Source organism: Carassius gibelio, chromosome A12, assembly GCF_023724105.1.
Source record: "Carassius gibelio isolate Cgi1373 ecotype wild population from Czech Republic chromosome A12, carGib1.2-hapl.c, whole genome shotgun sequence".
Taxonomy (NCBI): Eukaryota; Metazoa; Chordata; class Actinopteri; order Cypriniformes; family Cyprinidae; genus Carassius; species Carassius gibelio.
Genome location: NC_068382.1, coordinates 5,127,318 through 5,144,397, shown reverse-complemented (window position 1 = coordinate 5,144,397; position 17,080 = coordinate 5,127,318). Strand labels below are relative to the sequence as shown.

At 36.9% G+C, this 17,080-nt stretch overlaps 1 protein-coding gene across 3 annotated transcripts; it reads left to right on the top strand.

Moving 5' to 3' along the window:
• The first annotated feature begins 1,256 nt into the window (after positions 1–1,256).
• Positions 1,257–16,098, top strand: p4ha1a (prolyl 4-hydroxylase, alpha polypeptide I a). Of its 3 annotated transcripts, XM_052610828.1 has the most exons (16): positions 1,268–1,380; positions 4,497–4,588; positions 4,789–4,885; positions 6,502–6,653; positions 7,514–7,651; positions 7,739–7,990; positions 9,520–9,710; positions 10,230–10,406; positions 12,583–12,653; positions 13,246–13,311; positions 13,764–13,863; positions 13,935–13,988; positions 14,092–14,157; positions 14,253–14,321; positions 14,414–14,510; positions 15,630–16,098. In XM_052610828.1, exons 2-16 carry the CDS (start codon positions 4,504–4,506, stop codon positions 15,698–15,700), a joined length of 1,686 nt encoding a protein of 561 aa, XP_052466788.1. In that variant the 5' UTR covers positions 1,268–1,380; positions 4,497–4,503; the 3' UTR covers positions 15,701–16,098. The 3 variants fall into 3 exon arrangements, with proteins under 3 accessions (XP_052466787.1, XP_052466788.1, XP_052466786.1); XM_052610827.1 differs by lacking the exon at positions 12,583–12,653 and having other exon boundaries at positions 1,257–1,380; positions 13,241–13,311; XM_052610826.1 differs by lacking the exon at positions 13,246–13,311.
• The last annotated feature ends 982 nt before the right edge of the window (positions 16,099–17,080 follow it).

The following is a 17,080-nucleotide window of genomic DNA, read 5'->3' as shown; positions in this document are numbered from 1 at the left end:
CAGTTTCCCCGCTTGTTCCGTCCGGCCCTGAATTTTCAGTTTCTCTGCTGGTTCCGTCCAGCCCTGAATTTTCAGTTTCTCTGCTGGTTCCGTCCAGCCCTGAATTTTCTGTTTCTCCGCTGGTTCCGTCGAGCCCTGAATCTCCTGTGTCTCCGCTGGTTCCGTCCAGCCCTGAATCTCCTGTGTCTTTGCTGGTTCCGTCCGGCCCTGAATCTCCTGTGTCTCCGCTGGTTCCGTCCAGCACATAATTTCATGTGTCTCCGCTGGTTCCGCCCAGCCTTGAATCTCCATTTTCACTGCTGGTTCCGTTCAGCCATGAATCTCCTGTATTCCCTCCCAGCCTCCCTCTCCCGCCTCCTCCTAGACTTGCCATTTCCTCTGCTCCACTTCCGCTGGTTCAGTCCAGCCCCTTATCTCCTGTTTCTCCTGAGCCCTGGACTACTCCTCTGTTCCTCGTCCCTCCGGCTCCACCTTGGTCAGGCGTCAACCATCCGCCGCCTCGGGAACCCATTCCTCTGGCTTCGCCTCATCACTCCATCCCTCCGGCTCTGTCAGGCTCCTCCTTCCCTCTGGTTCCGCCTCCATCCGCAGTCACTCCGGCTCTGCAGTGGTCTTCCAGGGCCCCGCCTCCACCTTGGTCGCCTGAGCCTTCTGCTACGCCTTGGCCCTCCGGATCCTCGGCTTCACCCTGGCTTTGCTGCTGCTCTGCTCCATCATGGGCTCCTCACCCACCAGCGCAGTCTCCGTCTGTCGGCCCCCTGGTTTCATTGGCTCCTCCTCCACCATGGCTCCTCCCGCTGTCGACTCAACCATGGATCTTCATCCTGGCTGGTCTCTGGAGCACCATCTGGCTCCTTCTGCTCCGGGCTCCTCCCTGGCTCCTCCCTCCATCCACTTCGCCCTGATTCCAAGCTCCTTGCTCTCTCTTTGCCTGCCCCTTGTTTTAATCAATAAGTACTAGTATCTAATTAATAAATACTAGTACCTAATAAATAAGTACTAGTATCTAATGAATAAGTACTATTATCTAATGATTAAGTACTAGTATCTAATGAATAAGTACTAGTAACTTTACAAAAGACACTAGTACCTAAAGAATAAACACTAGTACCTAAAAAAATAAGCACTAGTAGTTAATGAATAAGTACTAGTACTTAATGGAAAAGATACTAGTATCTAAAAAATTAGTACTAGTAACCTGAAAAAAGATACTAGTACAGTTTATAGATTAAATGTTACAAAGGCTTTCCATACCTGCAGCTCTCTCCCGAATTCAGCTGCGCTGTTCTTCACAGCTCTGAAGCAAACGAGCCGCAGAGGAGCTAACCAAACAACATTTCCAATTTTGCTATATCCACTCATTCCAAGGAGGAAGCAACAGTAAGTAGGCCTGTTTATTACGCTCCAGTAAACATATCTAGAGATTATCGCGTACTCTCACAGACGCGTTCTCAAGACACGATAGAAATTTCCTAAACATATCCATAGTTTTCCGTTCCGTGTGCTACCATTGCTCGCTTTCCTTGTAAAATGCCGTTTGTCAACATATTTCCATATATATACATATAATTATTATTTTTTTTTCTCGTGGAAATGTAATATGGTGATAATAAAGTCAAGTGTGCTTCTTTATTAAACCACAGTACCATGATGTTTAGTAATTAGAATCAGTTCATTTTCAAATGAGAAGAGTTGAGTCTATTTAGTCTGTTCAGAAAATAAACGGGTTTGAGATCATTTGCATCGGTGAAGAGCCACAGAAGAACACGTTTACAAATCCACGAGTTATAACAACGAAGAGCGTCCAGTATTTGGTGATGTACTGGGGGAGGGGAGGGGACGTGGCACTCAGTACTCCCTTTACTGTAAATCATTGTAATAATAACAGTTATTCATCTGTTATAATAATGTAAGTCATTTTGTCATTTTGGTTAACATCAGAGCAGACTATTATGTTTGCAAAAGTACACTTACTTGTACTTAGAAAATGCACTCTTGTTGTACCATGGTATTACCATGGCACATATAAAACATGCGCTCTCTCTCTCTCTCTCTCTCTCTCTCTCTCTCTCTCTATATATATTTATATATATACCAGTGAACTTTTTGCCAGTGTTATGGACATTGCAAATGTATTTCTGTCCTTTAAAATTAGACCCTAAAAAGTCAAGCTGTTTTTTTTTTCATGCACAGTCACAGTAAACAATAAGCCTCTTTGTGACCTCTTTTTGATAAAGTACACATTATCATATGAAGCATGTTTTAGTTTACTTGACATGTAATCGTTGCCCCCCCCCCCCCCCCCCCACACACACACAGTTACCCATGAACAGTTATCAAATCCATCCGGTATATTAATCCAAACGTAAAAAATTATATTATCTTACAATATTTTACCACAGTGATGATTTTCCAGAAATAGTTAGTTATTTCTAACTTGCTATACATTTACTGTAACTGATTATGGTTTTACCAAATTTACATTTTGTTACAGTCCTTCTCTATTATAGTGACCACATCTAGTATCCTTCCTTGACTTCACCCTTCGGGCTATTGGTTTTTTAGTGTATTCACTGCAGGATTTTAGGCAAGTCCTCTCTACAAGTTAGTACTAGTTTCTTGAATGTCTAGTCAAGTCACATGTTCTGATCACATTCTTGTTTTTTGTGAGTTCGGAATAAAGCACAAGATTTTTTTAAGAGGCACCTGTTTCCACAGGAGGAATCTGAAATGGTTTGTGTTCTGCTATTTAGGCAAAATTTATTTGTGCTTGGGTAAATTCCTGTAGCGTTATATTTAGCAGCTGTTTTTGCCCACAACAGATGGTCGAGTTTTCGGAAACTGGTTTTATTTTTTGTTTGCTTTTCTGAGTTTTTCTAACACCAAAGCTAAGGTGAAGAATCGGTCAAGCGACGGTCAGAACGCAGTTTTTCCAGACATAAAAGATTGAGGAACAGCTGTCTTGTCTTGTTTCTGTTAATGGTTTTGGTTTGTACAGTTAAAAGAAGCCCATATTCTTACAGACCCACCACCTGACAGATGAAGCTTTTTTAACCGATAAAATTTGTGATTTGAATAAAGTGAGTTGCTCAACCCAAACAAACAAACATTGTATGAGTAACCTACTAAAACACAATGAATTGTTCCTAAATACACTGCTGTTGTGGTTTAAACCACTTATAAACAAAAGCACACAGAGGTCATATTAAATTGGCGCGCTAAACTGAACTGATATAGATGTTCTTAGCAATGATGCTAGGCTGGGTTGGGTTTTGTTCAAATGCCTTAGCAAACACCACTAATAATTATCCATCCAAAATGGTTTTGAAATATTCAGTTTAAGATTTCTTGTGCAGAATAATTCAACATGCTCTCAAATCACAAGAAGTGGCTTTAATCCAGGTTACATACTGAAAGTATGCACTTTCACTGCGTGAAAAAAAAGTATTTTGCACTGCATGTATCTAACAGTGCAAATTAACTGCAAATGGTAATGAAATGCAATGAAGTTTTTTTTTTAAAATGGCAAGAATGACAAACAATTTTCATGTTTTCACAATCTGTCTGGCTCAAAGCAACTCGTCATGCCGCATGTTCTTGTATGCTTCACTGCTGAGTAATAACTGCTGAAATACATAGAGCAGCTGTGAGAAGTCTATTCCTCTGTTACAATATTACAGAAATATTTTACCCCCAAATTAAAACCTTTCTAAACTTGTATGATCTTTTTTCTTCTGTGGAGCATAAAAAAAAGATATTATGAGAAACGTCTCAGTGTTGTTTCCTCAACACAACTGAAGTTGATGCTAACTTTCTTCACAATATCTTATTTCTACGGAAGAGAGAAATACAGGTTTGAAATGAAAGACTTTAATTTTTGGGGTGACTGTCCCTTGAGCAACTGGGGTTATAAACTTTCTATTTTTTGTGTGAAAATGATTTGTTGAACTCGATAGATTTTCTTTGTCAGTTCCTGATTTACTCTGTTTCTGTCTGGATGTTTGTAGTGTAGTGTACATTTGACTTAACAATCTTTTCATGCAGGTGTAATGATTTTGATTCTTCATTTAGATGTAATGTGCCCATCTTTTGCATAAACTATTAACCACTTCTACTTCCAAAATGTTTTCCATAGGAATTTTTTATTTGACTTTTGCATAAAAAATGTATAAAAAATGACGAGCTTTCAGTGATGGTTCCTCTGATGTAGGTGAAATATCTTCTGCTTATGTGTTACTGACATTATGTGCCCTGCTAACATTTTCACTGGCTCCAGCACAAAATAATAATGCATTTTTGTATTTTACAGTTTTCATATTTAGTATGTTTTGTTTCTGTTCTTTTTATTTTTATTGCAGTTTTAGTATTTATTTATTTCCAGTTACCAATTTAAGTGCTTCAACTTGGCCTCTCAGTGACACTATTGAACAGTGAGAATTAGTCTAAATCTATAATCTATTGCTAATTTTTTCTCTTTTACATTGTATGTTGAAAAGGGTCGAGATGGGAGTTAGGAGTGTGTGCTGTATTTTACTCGTCTCTCTGATAGAGTCTTCCTCTGCTCACAGTGACGTCTTCACATCCATTGGTATGCAGCCTTTTCACCTTTTTATACATTTATCTTTGAAATGTTCCTGGCTGCATGGGCTTCTAAACCCCTGTGTTCATGAATGTTTACCACTGTTTATGCAAGTTACAATATTAATAGAAGATCAGAAGATGCAGCTGACAGGTGTTGTGGAGAACTCGACCGGTCATTCATGAATCACCGATGCTCTGTGTTGGCAGGTCACATGACAGATTTGCTGTTCACAGAAAAAGACCTTGTGACGTCATTGAAGGAGTACATCAGAGCAGAGGAGAGCAAACTGGAGCAAGTGAAACAGTGAGTACTGATACAGGAACCATATAACAAGCAGAACTCATTCTTGATTGAATTGGCAATGACTGATTTTGTTCCAGTTCAATGATAAGATTACTTTCCAATTATATATGTTGATAAAATATATCTATAGTAACTTTAGTGATAACTAAGGGTATAATAATATAATTTTATGTTATTATATTATCATTGGGATACTATTATATATATTTTTTATATTTAGCATTAGTTGGATTTTAATTATGGTGATGGTGATGACCCGCTTCAAGTCGAACTGAGCCTAATGATTCAATGAACCATTCATAAAGAACCACTTACTTCACTCCTGAATGAATCAGTCATTTGAACGAATCAAATGAATGAATAAATAACTCGATGACTAAATCATCAAGACATTTACCACCACCTACTGGCAGTTTTAGTTTATTATTTAGAGTATAATTTCATTAAAGAAATAATTTAATATTTTCATAGTAATAATAATGAAAATAAATTATAGTTCATCCAACCAAAAAATGGTCCAAAAGAGTATATGTAATAAATTTGATCAAACAAAATATTTCTTGCTGAACCTACTTTTTGTCATCTCTGTTTGATGCTTTACACAAAAATGACTTTAAATGATCTTTTCAGATGAATTTCTCCAGATTTGGAGAGTCCCCACAAATATAGTAAACCAGATGTGTGTGTGTGTTTATGGTTTAAAGGGTTCATAAACTGCCTTTATTATTTTGTACTGTTCACTGAAGTCCATCATAATCATAATTTAGAAGTAATAGGCTATTTTCATTAAAAATAAAGTTCATACATTCTTTCCTGATGTTGTGATCAGAAGGAAGGCAACGCGGAGACACTGTACAGTGTCTTGTTGTCTTCAGAGCCACCTTTATAATTAGATTTCTGCTTAGATCTGTGTTTGCATCTCTCTTTATTTTCACTGCGTTGGCGAATTGGTGGGCGGGGCTAAACAGGCAGTGACCTTCTTCTGCAGAGACGGTGTTTAGCCACACTATTATGTCATAAAGTGACACATTCCACAACCTGTCGTTTTGGCAGATTGGCTTCAAAAGAAGCTGTTTTTAGACTAAAAAGAAAGTGTTGAGTTCTGAAACTTACAGGATGTTTTTATTGTACAATGACCTCTTATATGTCAAAAGGTCAAGGGAATTTGGATTTCTAACGTTGTGAGATCTTTAAGTTTTAGTTAACTTTAATAACCTGGAATGATACATCAATATCGTTCAATCAAATCACGTCAGACAAAAGACTAACAATATGATGTATTAATAAAATGAATAAATCTCAATCTCTATTAGATCTTATATACTTTTTTTTAAGTACATAATTTTGCTATTTATGGTCTAATTGGGATACTAGATGTGAACATTTTAGAGAGCACAGATTGCATAACACAAACCAGTTATAAACTGTCATCAGACAATTAATGAGCCATTTTATTTATTTATTTCCCCCCCTTATTGTTTTGTAGTATGGCATTGCTTCATGTAGCATCATGATCCTGGAGCAACATTTGGTTTTACTCTGTACATGCTGTATGGGATTTAAATGACAACTAAGCCACTCTGACACTGTGTGTGTGTGTGTGTGTGTGTTGTCAGGTGGGCTAAGAAGCTGGATGCTGTAACAGCCACAGCCACGCAAGACCCAGAGGGGTTTTTGGGTCACCCTGTCAATGCCTTTAAACTCATGAAGAGACTAAACACGGAGTGGGGTGAAGTGGAAGACCTTGTGCTCAAGGACATGTCTGACGGTTAGTATCACTGTAATACAACTCATTAATGTATTTTAATTCAGCATTTATGACTGACAGCTTATAAAATATTTATTTAAAATATCAATATTAGGTGACACAACTGGAAGACTCAGATATATTGAATGAAAATATTATAACTTGCTAACAACATCAAGCAACATGTTAAAAATATTCAAGCAAACATTTTCTGATTTCTGGGTGGAGTGATGTGGCGGTGGTTCTGATAATGGACTCTGAAGTAGTTGATGTGGTCTACTGAGGGTTAATGTGCTCTGAAGTGTTTAATATGGTCTGTTTTGTGTTTTTATTGGGCTTTATTTGACCCCCCCCCAAAACATTTTTTTCAAAGCTTATAAACTACTTTAACCTTTCAGACAAGGCTTTGTCTAGCCAACATTACAGTTAAAGTCATTGCTTTGTATATTTTTCTATGCTTGACAATTCAAGTTACTGTGCATTTTTGTTGTACAGAGAAGTCCAAAAAGTTTGAAATGATACAAGACAAACATTGTGACAAATTAGGTCACTTTAAAAAAAAAAAATATTCAAAAATTTAACACTTTTCAGGTTCAAAACTTAACAACACAGAATTTTCAATTCATCAATTCATCCATTAAAGTTTCCATAACTCCACATTAACATGTATTACAAATTTTACAAAAATGAGATGCTGTCAAAATTATGACGTCACCTACAAATGTTGGTCATTCAATTCCAAAACTTGTCATGAATAGGGACAAAGTGTGTTTGTTGTGTGAAAACCTTTGGTAGTGTTATGGAAGAATTGAGAAATGTGTGAATTTTTTTTTATTTTATTATTATTATTCTCATGAAAAGATAACCACATTTTCTTCTAGGCTTTATCTCAAACCTGACCATTCAGCGTCAGTATTTCCCCAATGATGAAGACCAGACCGGTGCAGCCAAAGCTCTCCTCCGACTGCAGGACACCTATCAACTGGACACACAGACCATCTCCTCTGGAGACCTGCCTGGTGAGTGTGACCTTGCCCCTTTCCAAACATACTTCAGATATACCTTTTCTGCATTTGTATGACATCTCATTACATGCTTTCTTATAGGTGTTACTACAAGCTCGCTGTTTCAAAGCACCCTGACGGTAGAGGATTGTTTTGAGCTGGGAAAAATCGCTTACTCTGAAGCAGACTACTACCACACAGAGTTATGGATGGCCCAGGCACTCAAGCAACTGGATGAAGGAGAAGACACCAGTGTTGATGTTGTGAGTGTGCTGGACTACCTCAGCTACTCAGTCTACCAGCAGGGGGAGCTGGAGAGAGCTCTGGAACATACCAAGAGACTGCTGAGTGTGGGTTAGTCTGTCTGCTCTACAAAACTATAATATGATATTTACACTAAAGCTCAACTCCATATATCGCGATATGTCATATATTTAATTAAGTAAATATATGCTTTATTGGTTTCAAGTGTGACATTTACACACCGGCAGTGCGTACTTTTATGAAAGTGAAAAGTGACGTGACATTCAGCCAAGTATGGTGACCCATACTCAGAATTTGTGCTCTGCATTTAACCCATCCGAAGTGCACACACACACACACACACACACACACTGTGAACACACACCCGGAGCAGTGGGCAGCCATTTATGCTGCGGCGCCCGGGGAGCAGTTGGGGGTTCGATGCCTTGCTCAAGGGCACCTAAGTCGTGGTATTGAAGGTGGAGAGAGAACTGTACATGCACTCCCCCCACCCACAATTCCTGCTGGCCCGGGACTCGAATTCACAAGGATTAGGAGTCCGACTCTCCAACCATTAGGCCACGACTTCCCCTAAAAAGCTCAGTGGTTTACCATTTGAAAATTTAAAAAAAATTAACTGATAAATATTAGTATTGTCATTTTACAGTAAGGTACAATTATTTTTGTTACTTATCACTTTACCTTATTATTACAATATGTGTCTTATTTTGTTTAATATTTTTATTTTAAAATATCAGAATAAACTCAATGTTATAATCAATATAATAAAACAATGAAATAACGAAATTACTATTATTTTATAGTTGAACTGGTCAAAAACAATAGGAATATGTCATATAGGAATATGGCAGTTGGTTCTTGTAAAAATGTAAACCCAAGTATGAACACCCTAAGTTTTTACCAAATCTTGCAGCCCTAAAAGTGTTTTAGACACACACACACACACATTTGTTTTTGTGAAAAGTGGGGACATCCCATAGGCGTAATGGTTTTTATACAGTAGAAACTGTATATTCTATCGCCCTAGACCAACCCTACACCTAACCCTAACCCTCACAGGAAACTTTGTGCATTTTTACTTTATCAAAAAAACTCATTCTGTATGATTCATAAGCGTTTTGAAAAATGGGGACATGGGTGATGTCCTCATAAGTCACTCTCTCCTTGTAATACCTGTGTCATACCCATGTCATTATACAGAGTTGTGTCCTGATATATCACAAAAACGAGCACACACACACACACATACACACATATACATAACATCTTCAGTCAGGATGTAAGTTTCTGTATTATTCTATACACACTCCTAAAAATCATCACACTATTTCTAGAATGTTTCATTCTAAATATATCTATTCAAATAATCTGGTGAACATTCCTGTATTTTTTCATATTGCAATATATCCCACAGAAAAACGAATTAATGCAATATCAGGGTTTTTTTTTTATGTCATGAAGCCCTAATTTACATAGACTTTTCACAAGCCATTGAGTCCAGAATATTGTATCATGACCTGTGAAATTGACAGAGTCCTGGCTTTTGCTTAAATATGGTCTATTTGAGACATTCAGCAGTTCTCCAATTGCAAAATAACACATTTATCTTTGCTGTACAGATCCTGAGCACCAGCGAGCTCTTGGGAACCTAAAGTATTTTGACTATCAGCTAGCCAAACAGAAGAAGGCTGAGAAGGAGCAGAGTGCCAAGGAAGAGAGCAAGAAAGAACAGGAAAAGACGGTTGGGAAAGGGGAATTCCCTGAAAAGGGGAATTACGAACAGTTATGTAGAGGACAAGGAGTCAGAATGGTGAATAATAAAATACTCTTAAATACTGCATTAACATAAATATTTACTGGCATGTCATATTAAGCACCAAATGCGGATGAATTAGATGATGTGAGTCATTTTTAATATATCAGCACAGTAATATATACTTTGCATTGATGTAACTTGACTTATTTTTAAATGAGTGATTTCTGTATCTGAGGTAATTAATTATTTAAAAAAAATACTTTGAATTATTTATGCACACCCACAGTGGTAATGTGGCCATAACTCAAAGCACTATTTTTATCTGATCAGTCCACCAAAGCTAAATGCATACCGCACTCAAAAGTCATTAAACAAACTCAAATGCTTCAATCATAGAGGATAACACACATTATTAGGGAGTCAGTGAATCAGTATTTTCATGACAGTGCCTAGCAGGTTTATCACATTGAAACTAACTAGTAATGCTGTGGAAGAACATGAAATACCAACCATTTATTTGTCATGCACATGATATAAATTAAATAACTTATATATATAATCTCACCTTTACAGACTCCTCGCAGACAGAGCCGTTTGTTCTGCCGTTACTATGACAGTAACAGACATCCTTTTTACATGATTGGCCCGGTGAAACAAGAGGATGAATGGGACCGTCCACGTATTATCCGTTATCATGATATTATAACAGAAAAAGAAATGGAGAAGGTCAAGGAGTTGGCCAAACCGAGGGTGAGTTCAACATTATACAGACTTCAACACTCCTGAAGTTCTTCCACTTTTGTGTCCCAAACGCATCAGATGTTTAGCCAACGGTAATTGGGCGTGACGTCTGAGGCTGAGACTAGAGCCCCTTTCACACGGCACGTCGGACCCGGCAAATTGCCAGAACATTGCCAGGTCGCCTTCTTTGTGAAAGCAAACACATCCCGGGATTGATTCTGGCATTGAACCCGGGTCGGGGACTTAGTAACATTGCTGGGTTCGACCCGGGACGAGCGCTGTGTTAACAAAAGCCAGATCTAATTCCGTGTCATAGTGATGACGCGCGTTATCGTGTGACTCTTTTACCGGCTGTTTTGAAGGAAGATCAACATTCGCGACAAAAAAAAAATATGTGCAAACTGCAATGAAGCAGAGATCAGTTAGTTCCTCACTTTCCGCGCTGGAGCCGAGATCGTTCGCTTGCTTCAGTGAAAGTATAACGTGCCAAGCGTTGTCGACTCGTACATTACACATCACGCCCTGATGTCACGTGTCGTTACGGGATCTTTACGGGTTGTGTGTGAAAGCACGCACATATCCCAGGTAATCACTGGCAGTGTGAAAGTGCAAAATCTAGCGACCCGGGAACAATTGCCGGAACACTTACCCGTGTATTTGCTGGAATCACAGTGTGAAAGGGGCTTAGTCTATCGCACAAACAAGAGTCCTGTTTTTCCAAATATCTGCACAATTGCAAATAAAATAAACAAGTTACTGAGTAACTTTCGTACACAAAATTCTATTTTGCTCTGTCAAAAAGAAAATAGAGCAAACAGCAGAGCTGCTGCGTGCCTGAGCATCTCACTGATTAAGTTGCTTGCTGCCACCTACTGGCAGTTGTACTTTCATATTTAAAAAAGTAGCTTATTATTTTATTTTGCAATTATTCAATATTTCTACATTAAAATGTTATGTTTAAATTGAACATAATGCTGAATCTATCTATGGATTTTGTTGATAGTGATTTCATTTAATTGTTAATAGCCAACATGTCTTTTTATTCGGATTGAATTTATTGATTATGTTTAAGAATCTGACATAAGAGGACACATATACATGTATGACATACTTTTTTATAAAGTCTTTTTGTACTCGGTGTAATTTCAGGGTTTTGATCACTCAATTGAGAGAACACGTCATGTTTAATGTATTATAATGACTATTTAAAGGGTTAGTTCACCCAAATATTAAAATTATGTCATTTATGACTCACCCTCCTGTCGTTCCAAACCTGTGAGACCTCCGTTCATCTTCAGAACACAGTTTAATATATTTTAGATTTAGTCCCTCCATTGAAACTGTGTGAACGGTATACTGTCCATGTCCAGAAAGGTAATAAAAACATCATCAAAGTAGTCCATGTGACATCAGAGGGTCAGTTAGAATTTTTTGAAGCATCGAAAATAAAAGAAATAACAAAAATTACGACTTTATTCAGCATTGTCTTCTCTTCCGGGTCTGTTGTGAGTGCATTCACTATGCTGCGGACGTGTTTTCTGGTGCGCCCAATAACAAAGATAACACGTCAGCAGCATCACTGCAGTGTTGCATCTGCATAAAATAACTGTAATAATAAATATCTCTAATAATAATTTTGACAGATAAATTTAAAATGATTTCCGTTCACATGAGATCATGACCCCTTGTTAGCAGACACATTCAGTAACAATCACAATTGTTAAAGTAAGCAAACACTGGTAAGCAAAAGCCTTTGTTTTTGAGTAATGCTTCATCCATGTTAGTAGAGACAGTTTTGAGGTATAAACCACGATTTACTTAATGTACCTTGAAATTTGTTTGGTCTGTAAGGTAAATTTGCACCTGTGTAAACATTTTCAGATTTAAGCTGAGGTAGTCCAGCAGATCAGTTTAAGGATAATTTTTGTGTTAAAATAAGCAGATAAAACCTCCTGTATTTGGTGAATTTCTCTTATAACACTCCCCAAAGCATCACATCCTCTGACCTATCATTATTAAGGCCCCATTTAAAATTATTAGTCCAGATTGTATTCAAAGGTTCATATACAGTAGAGTTAGAAGGCTGGTGCTCAAGGGAAACAGAAAGAGCGTGTTGATCTGTAGTCGGTTATTGAGACTACAGCTGCTGTGTAACTTGTGTACTTTTGGCCGGTTGGCTCAACAGCTGCACCGAGCCACCATCTCCAACCCCGTTACTGGTGTTCTAGAGACTGCCCAGTATCGCATCAGTAAAAGGTAAGGCTCCTGTTGGCCTGCAGCATTGCCAACCCACCATTTCCCTCTGCTGCATGCTGGAAAAGCAACAAGAGCCCAGACAAAGGGGATTTATATCACATGCATATTATGACAAAAGTCAAACATTTTGGAATAATCCTTTTTTGATGTTTTTGAAAGACATCTCTCTCTCTCTCTCTCTCTCTCTCTGTTTGTCTATATATATGTGTGTGTGTGTGTGTGTGTGTTAATTTATTTTTTAATACATTTATAATTTGACATAATTCTATTGTACAGCACAGTACATACCAGCCCATATATACCCGTTTATACCATGCATAATAAATAGATGGGAATGTTGCTTTTCTACTGCTTCTTTACACACAGGAGGTACATAATCAGTGAATGCCATGGTTCTATAGATTTAACTGCAGCAGTTCCTCCCAAGCAGAAGTAATGTGCCATGTTACATTTACTCCACCCATGCAGTCCAAGTCTGCAGCTGGTGTAGTTCAGTATAAGATGTGTATCAACAACAGCATATAGTGACAGCACCTTTCACCTCTCTCTTTCTATTTCTTCTCTTTTTCTCTGTGCTGGTTCTATAGCTCATGCGTGCCACCGTGCATGACCCTCAAACTGGCAAACTCACCACCGCCCAGTACAGAGTCTCTAAGAGGTAAGGGGTCATTTGTCTGCTCCCCCTCACCTTCTTTACCCAGAATCCTCTTTTTTGACCTCAGTCTATGAGACAGATATTCAGATATCAGTTAGGTATTCTTCAATTCAACTAAGGTCATTCTGCCTTTGTAAACTCACATATTGTTTCACAAGATTTATGAATATACAGTGCCTCATAAACCTAATTTAAAGGATGGGTGATTTTGAAATGCTTGGCGGTGGTGAGTTTTACACGGGGCACTTTCTATCTAAATCTAAGTCATTATTATCTGAATTCTGCTTACTAACAGAACTCAAAGTTCAATCACATACTAAACATTCCTTTACTTTATTGCTGAACACTAATTCTGCAGCTGGATTTGTTCCGTTTTGAAAGATGATCAAATGATATACTGATTCAAATAATTCTCAGTAGGAATATGAAGTTTATGTTATTGTCTCTTCTCTCAGTGCATGGTTGGTGGCCCATGAGCATCCGGTTGTGGATCGCATAAACCAGCGCATAGAAGACATCACAGGCCTCGATGTCAAAACAGCAGAAGAACTACAGGTAAGGTGCATGAGGCATTTAATGAATTAGTCAAAAAATAGTTTGGTTTACAATTTATACTTTCTTCGTAGGTGGCGAATTACGGTGTTGGTGGACAATATGAGCCCCATTTTGATTTTGGACGGGTAAATACAAAGCTTTTTAATCGATACCCTGTTAAACTGAGTATGCAGTTTGGTGACACATGCAAGTTATTCATCATGGATCATTTAAACGTTTCTCCACCAGAAAGATGAACCAGATGCCTTTAAAGCACTGGGCACTGGGAATCGAATAGCAACCTGGCTCTTCTATGTAAGTAGGATTTGATCTGTCCTATCAGGATTGGCTCTTCAACTGTCATCATCACTTGGTGTAAAATGTCCTGTTAAACACTGGCTCTGTTACAGATGAGTGATGTAGCTGCAGGGGGTGCCACAGTCTTTCCAGAAGTCGGAGCTGCGGTAAAGCCAATGAAGGTGCTGTTTGTTTTTACGTTTGATGGAATAAGGTTTTATCAAAATGTTATATCGTTCTATGAGTCACTTCATTCTTTGGTGTCTGTGTTCAGGGTACAGCAGTATTCTGGTATAATCTGTTTTCCAGTGGAGAGGGAGATTACAGCACGAGACACGCAGCTTGTCCAGTACTGCTGGGTAACAAGTGGGGTGAGTGTATTAACAGGAGATTTTCTTCATGCTCTGAATGTATCATACTTATTTTAATAATTTAGGTATTTTTATATAAAAAAATGTCCTCCTAATGTGTAGATACAGATTTTGACAGTAATAAAATGACACCAGTTTTTCTATAATAGGCATTTCCTTAACATTTCCTTGCACGTAACCACATTTTAGATGGCATAATTTCTTTTGCCACTATATTGTGTTAGATTTGTCATCTAAAATCATAAACTATGCATTAAATAATTTTTTTCTAATAATTCATGCACTTGAGCAAACAGTTAGTGATGTCAGATTCAACTATCAACCCCTTTACCTTTATATCCTCATGAGTATTTAATACGATGTTAAATACGAGTTGATAATGTTTCATTTAATTCTTGAAAACCTGTTATGTGTCAACCCTGTTACCATCATAGTTATCGCTCTTTAAAATAATTTTTTTCATAAATCAAAAAAAAACTTACTGAATTTATTGTCATTACTTAAATAACATTACATCTTAAATCATCAGCAGTTACCATCATTACATTTCTTTTTCACCGGAAAAAAAAAGTCAGATTAAACTATCAACCTTTTACTTGTATTTCCTGCTGTATTAGCTAATATTCCATTATTTAAAAACCTTGTAATAGTGTTATGTCAACCCTGTTATCATCATAACAAAATAATGTTTTATCCCATAAAAAAATAAATAATACAAATCTTAATGACTTTACAAAATCTTAAAATGTCAACTATGTTACCATTAGCATCTTTCTCTTAATTTATGAACTTAAGCAAATATTTAGTCAAAATAAAACTCACCTCTTTTTTTCATGAGCATTTCCTGCATGCATAATCTATCATGTAAAAGTAATGTTGTGTCAACCCTGTTACCATCAAAATTATTCCTTGAAAAAAAAGAAAAAAATCATTTGTAAGGTATAATAGCTAGTAATGTCAGATTGAAATATCAACACTCTAAAGCTTCCTAAACATTATAAACTGTCAACCCTGTTACCCGTCATTTATATAGTTTGAGATGGCTCAATGAATTTCTTACAGAAATATTATAGAATAATCTTGTCTAATGTCTTTTTTGTTTGTTCTTTCTCTCATTAGTGTCAAATAAATGGATCCATGAAAGAGGTCAGGAATTCAGGAGACCATGTGGCCTGAAAGAGACAGATTGATCAAACACCTCCACCGTCTTCCTCACGCACTCCTCCCACTGGACTCTGAAATCATGTCCACTATGTCCGCAGCGCCAACATGTGACCTGACACATTTATTTTTAACTGAAGAGTATGTGTGTGTGAGCCAGCCTACAGTACATTACCTCTGTTAGTGCCTTTAGTGGTTGCACACCAGGGCTTCAAAGGATGGAGCTATTCCTGACAACACTCCTTTACAAACAGGCCTTTAGCTATTAGCTATTGTATAATGGCATCATATCAGCAAATCTCAAACACTTATTCTGACTGACAGCCAGACTGAAGTGATAAATGCCAGAAAGAACACAAAATGCTTGTTCGCAGCATTCACAGAATGATAGGGGACAGTCTAATAAAAAAGATTTTTCCAAAATGAATCTTTTTGCTTCACTTTATGAAACTATAAATAATTGTTAGAATTAATTATTATATAGTTGTAATTTATATGAGTGCCTGTGGCATTCGTTTCACCATCTCTTTGGAAATGATCACAAAAATTGTGGCAAGTTCCCAAAACGTACTAGTGATTTTTACACCCTACATCATGCATTTCAAAGGTAAAAAATGTATGGTTTAATTTTGACAATTTAAATTCACATTTAAAAGTAAATAAGAAAGTGCAAGTAGTTTAAACACTCTTGTTCTAAACTGCCGATGTTTTATTGCGGTGGTTGATTGACACCTGAGCAGATAACGGGTGACTCGGAGAGTGTCAGAGACACAATAACTAATATAATAGAAAAATTACAAAATAATATATTTTTCTACAAAAATGATTCAAATTTGCATCTTGTATGAATTTAGTGGGAAACATTGTGATTGTTTTAAAATATATTTATACTGTATTGTTCTAGTTTTAGTTGTTTATTGTTAACCTACAACAGTTTTTTTTTTTTTTTTGTAATGATGTGCCTCTGGAAAAACAAACGTACTTTATGTACAGCTGAATTAGAATTCAGTTTTTAAACTCAGCATGACATGAGCGCCTATTTGATTACATCAAGTAAAAATTATAGAACAAAAAGCCAAAATAACAAAAATAAAGCCTGTGATTCAGTCTGTGAACATCTTTACTGTCTTTATACGAGGCAAACTGAAGATGTTCTGTGCTAGTCTTATAATAATTTTAAGAATTTTGTGCGTGTTTTTCTTATAAAGCCATACTTAACTAGCGAGATTTAAAATAAAGTGTTTTACTAAAGTGGTTACATTTCTTTTATATTGTCAGACAGTAATATTAATATAATAGATAAACAATAAAATATGCCACTTGAATAAAAAATAACATTTTGGAAAACATTTTTATTATTTTAAAATATTTTTTACTTTTAATTAAAATTATGTTGCCTCTGGAAAAAA

What these genes read in the sequence shown, in the direction of transcription:
- p4ha1a (XM_052610828.1), top strand. Translation starts at nt 4,504, where the DNA reads ATGGGAGTTAGGAGTGTGTGCTGTATTTTACTCGTCTCTCTGATAGAG. An exon ending in CTCCTCTGGAGACCTGCCTG is followed by an intron (nt 7,652 to 7,738) that starts GTGAGTGTGACC and finishes GCTTTCTTATAG; the next exon opens with GTGTTACTACAAGCTCGCTG. An exon ending in CAGTACAGAGTCTCTAAGAG is followed by an intron (nt 13,312 to 13,763) that starts GTAAGGGGTCAT and finishes CTCTTCTCTCAG; the next exon opens with TGCATGGTTGGTGGCCCATG.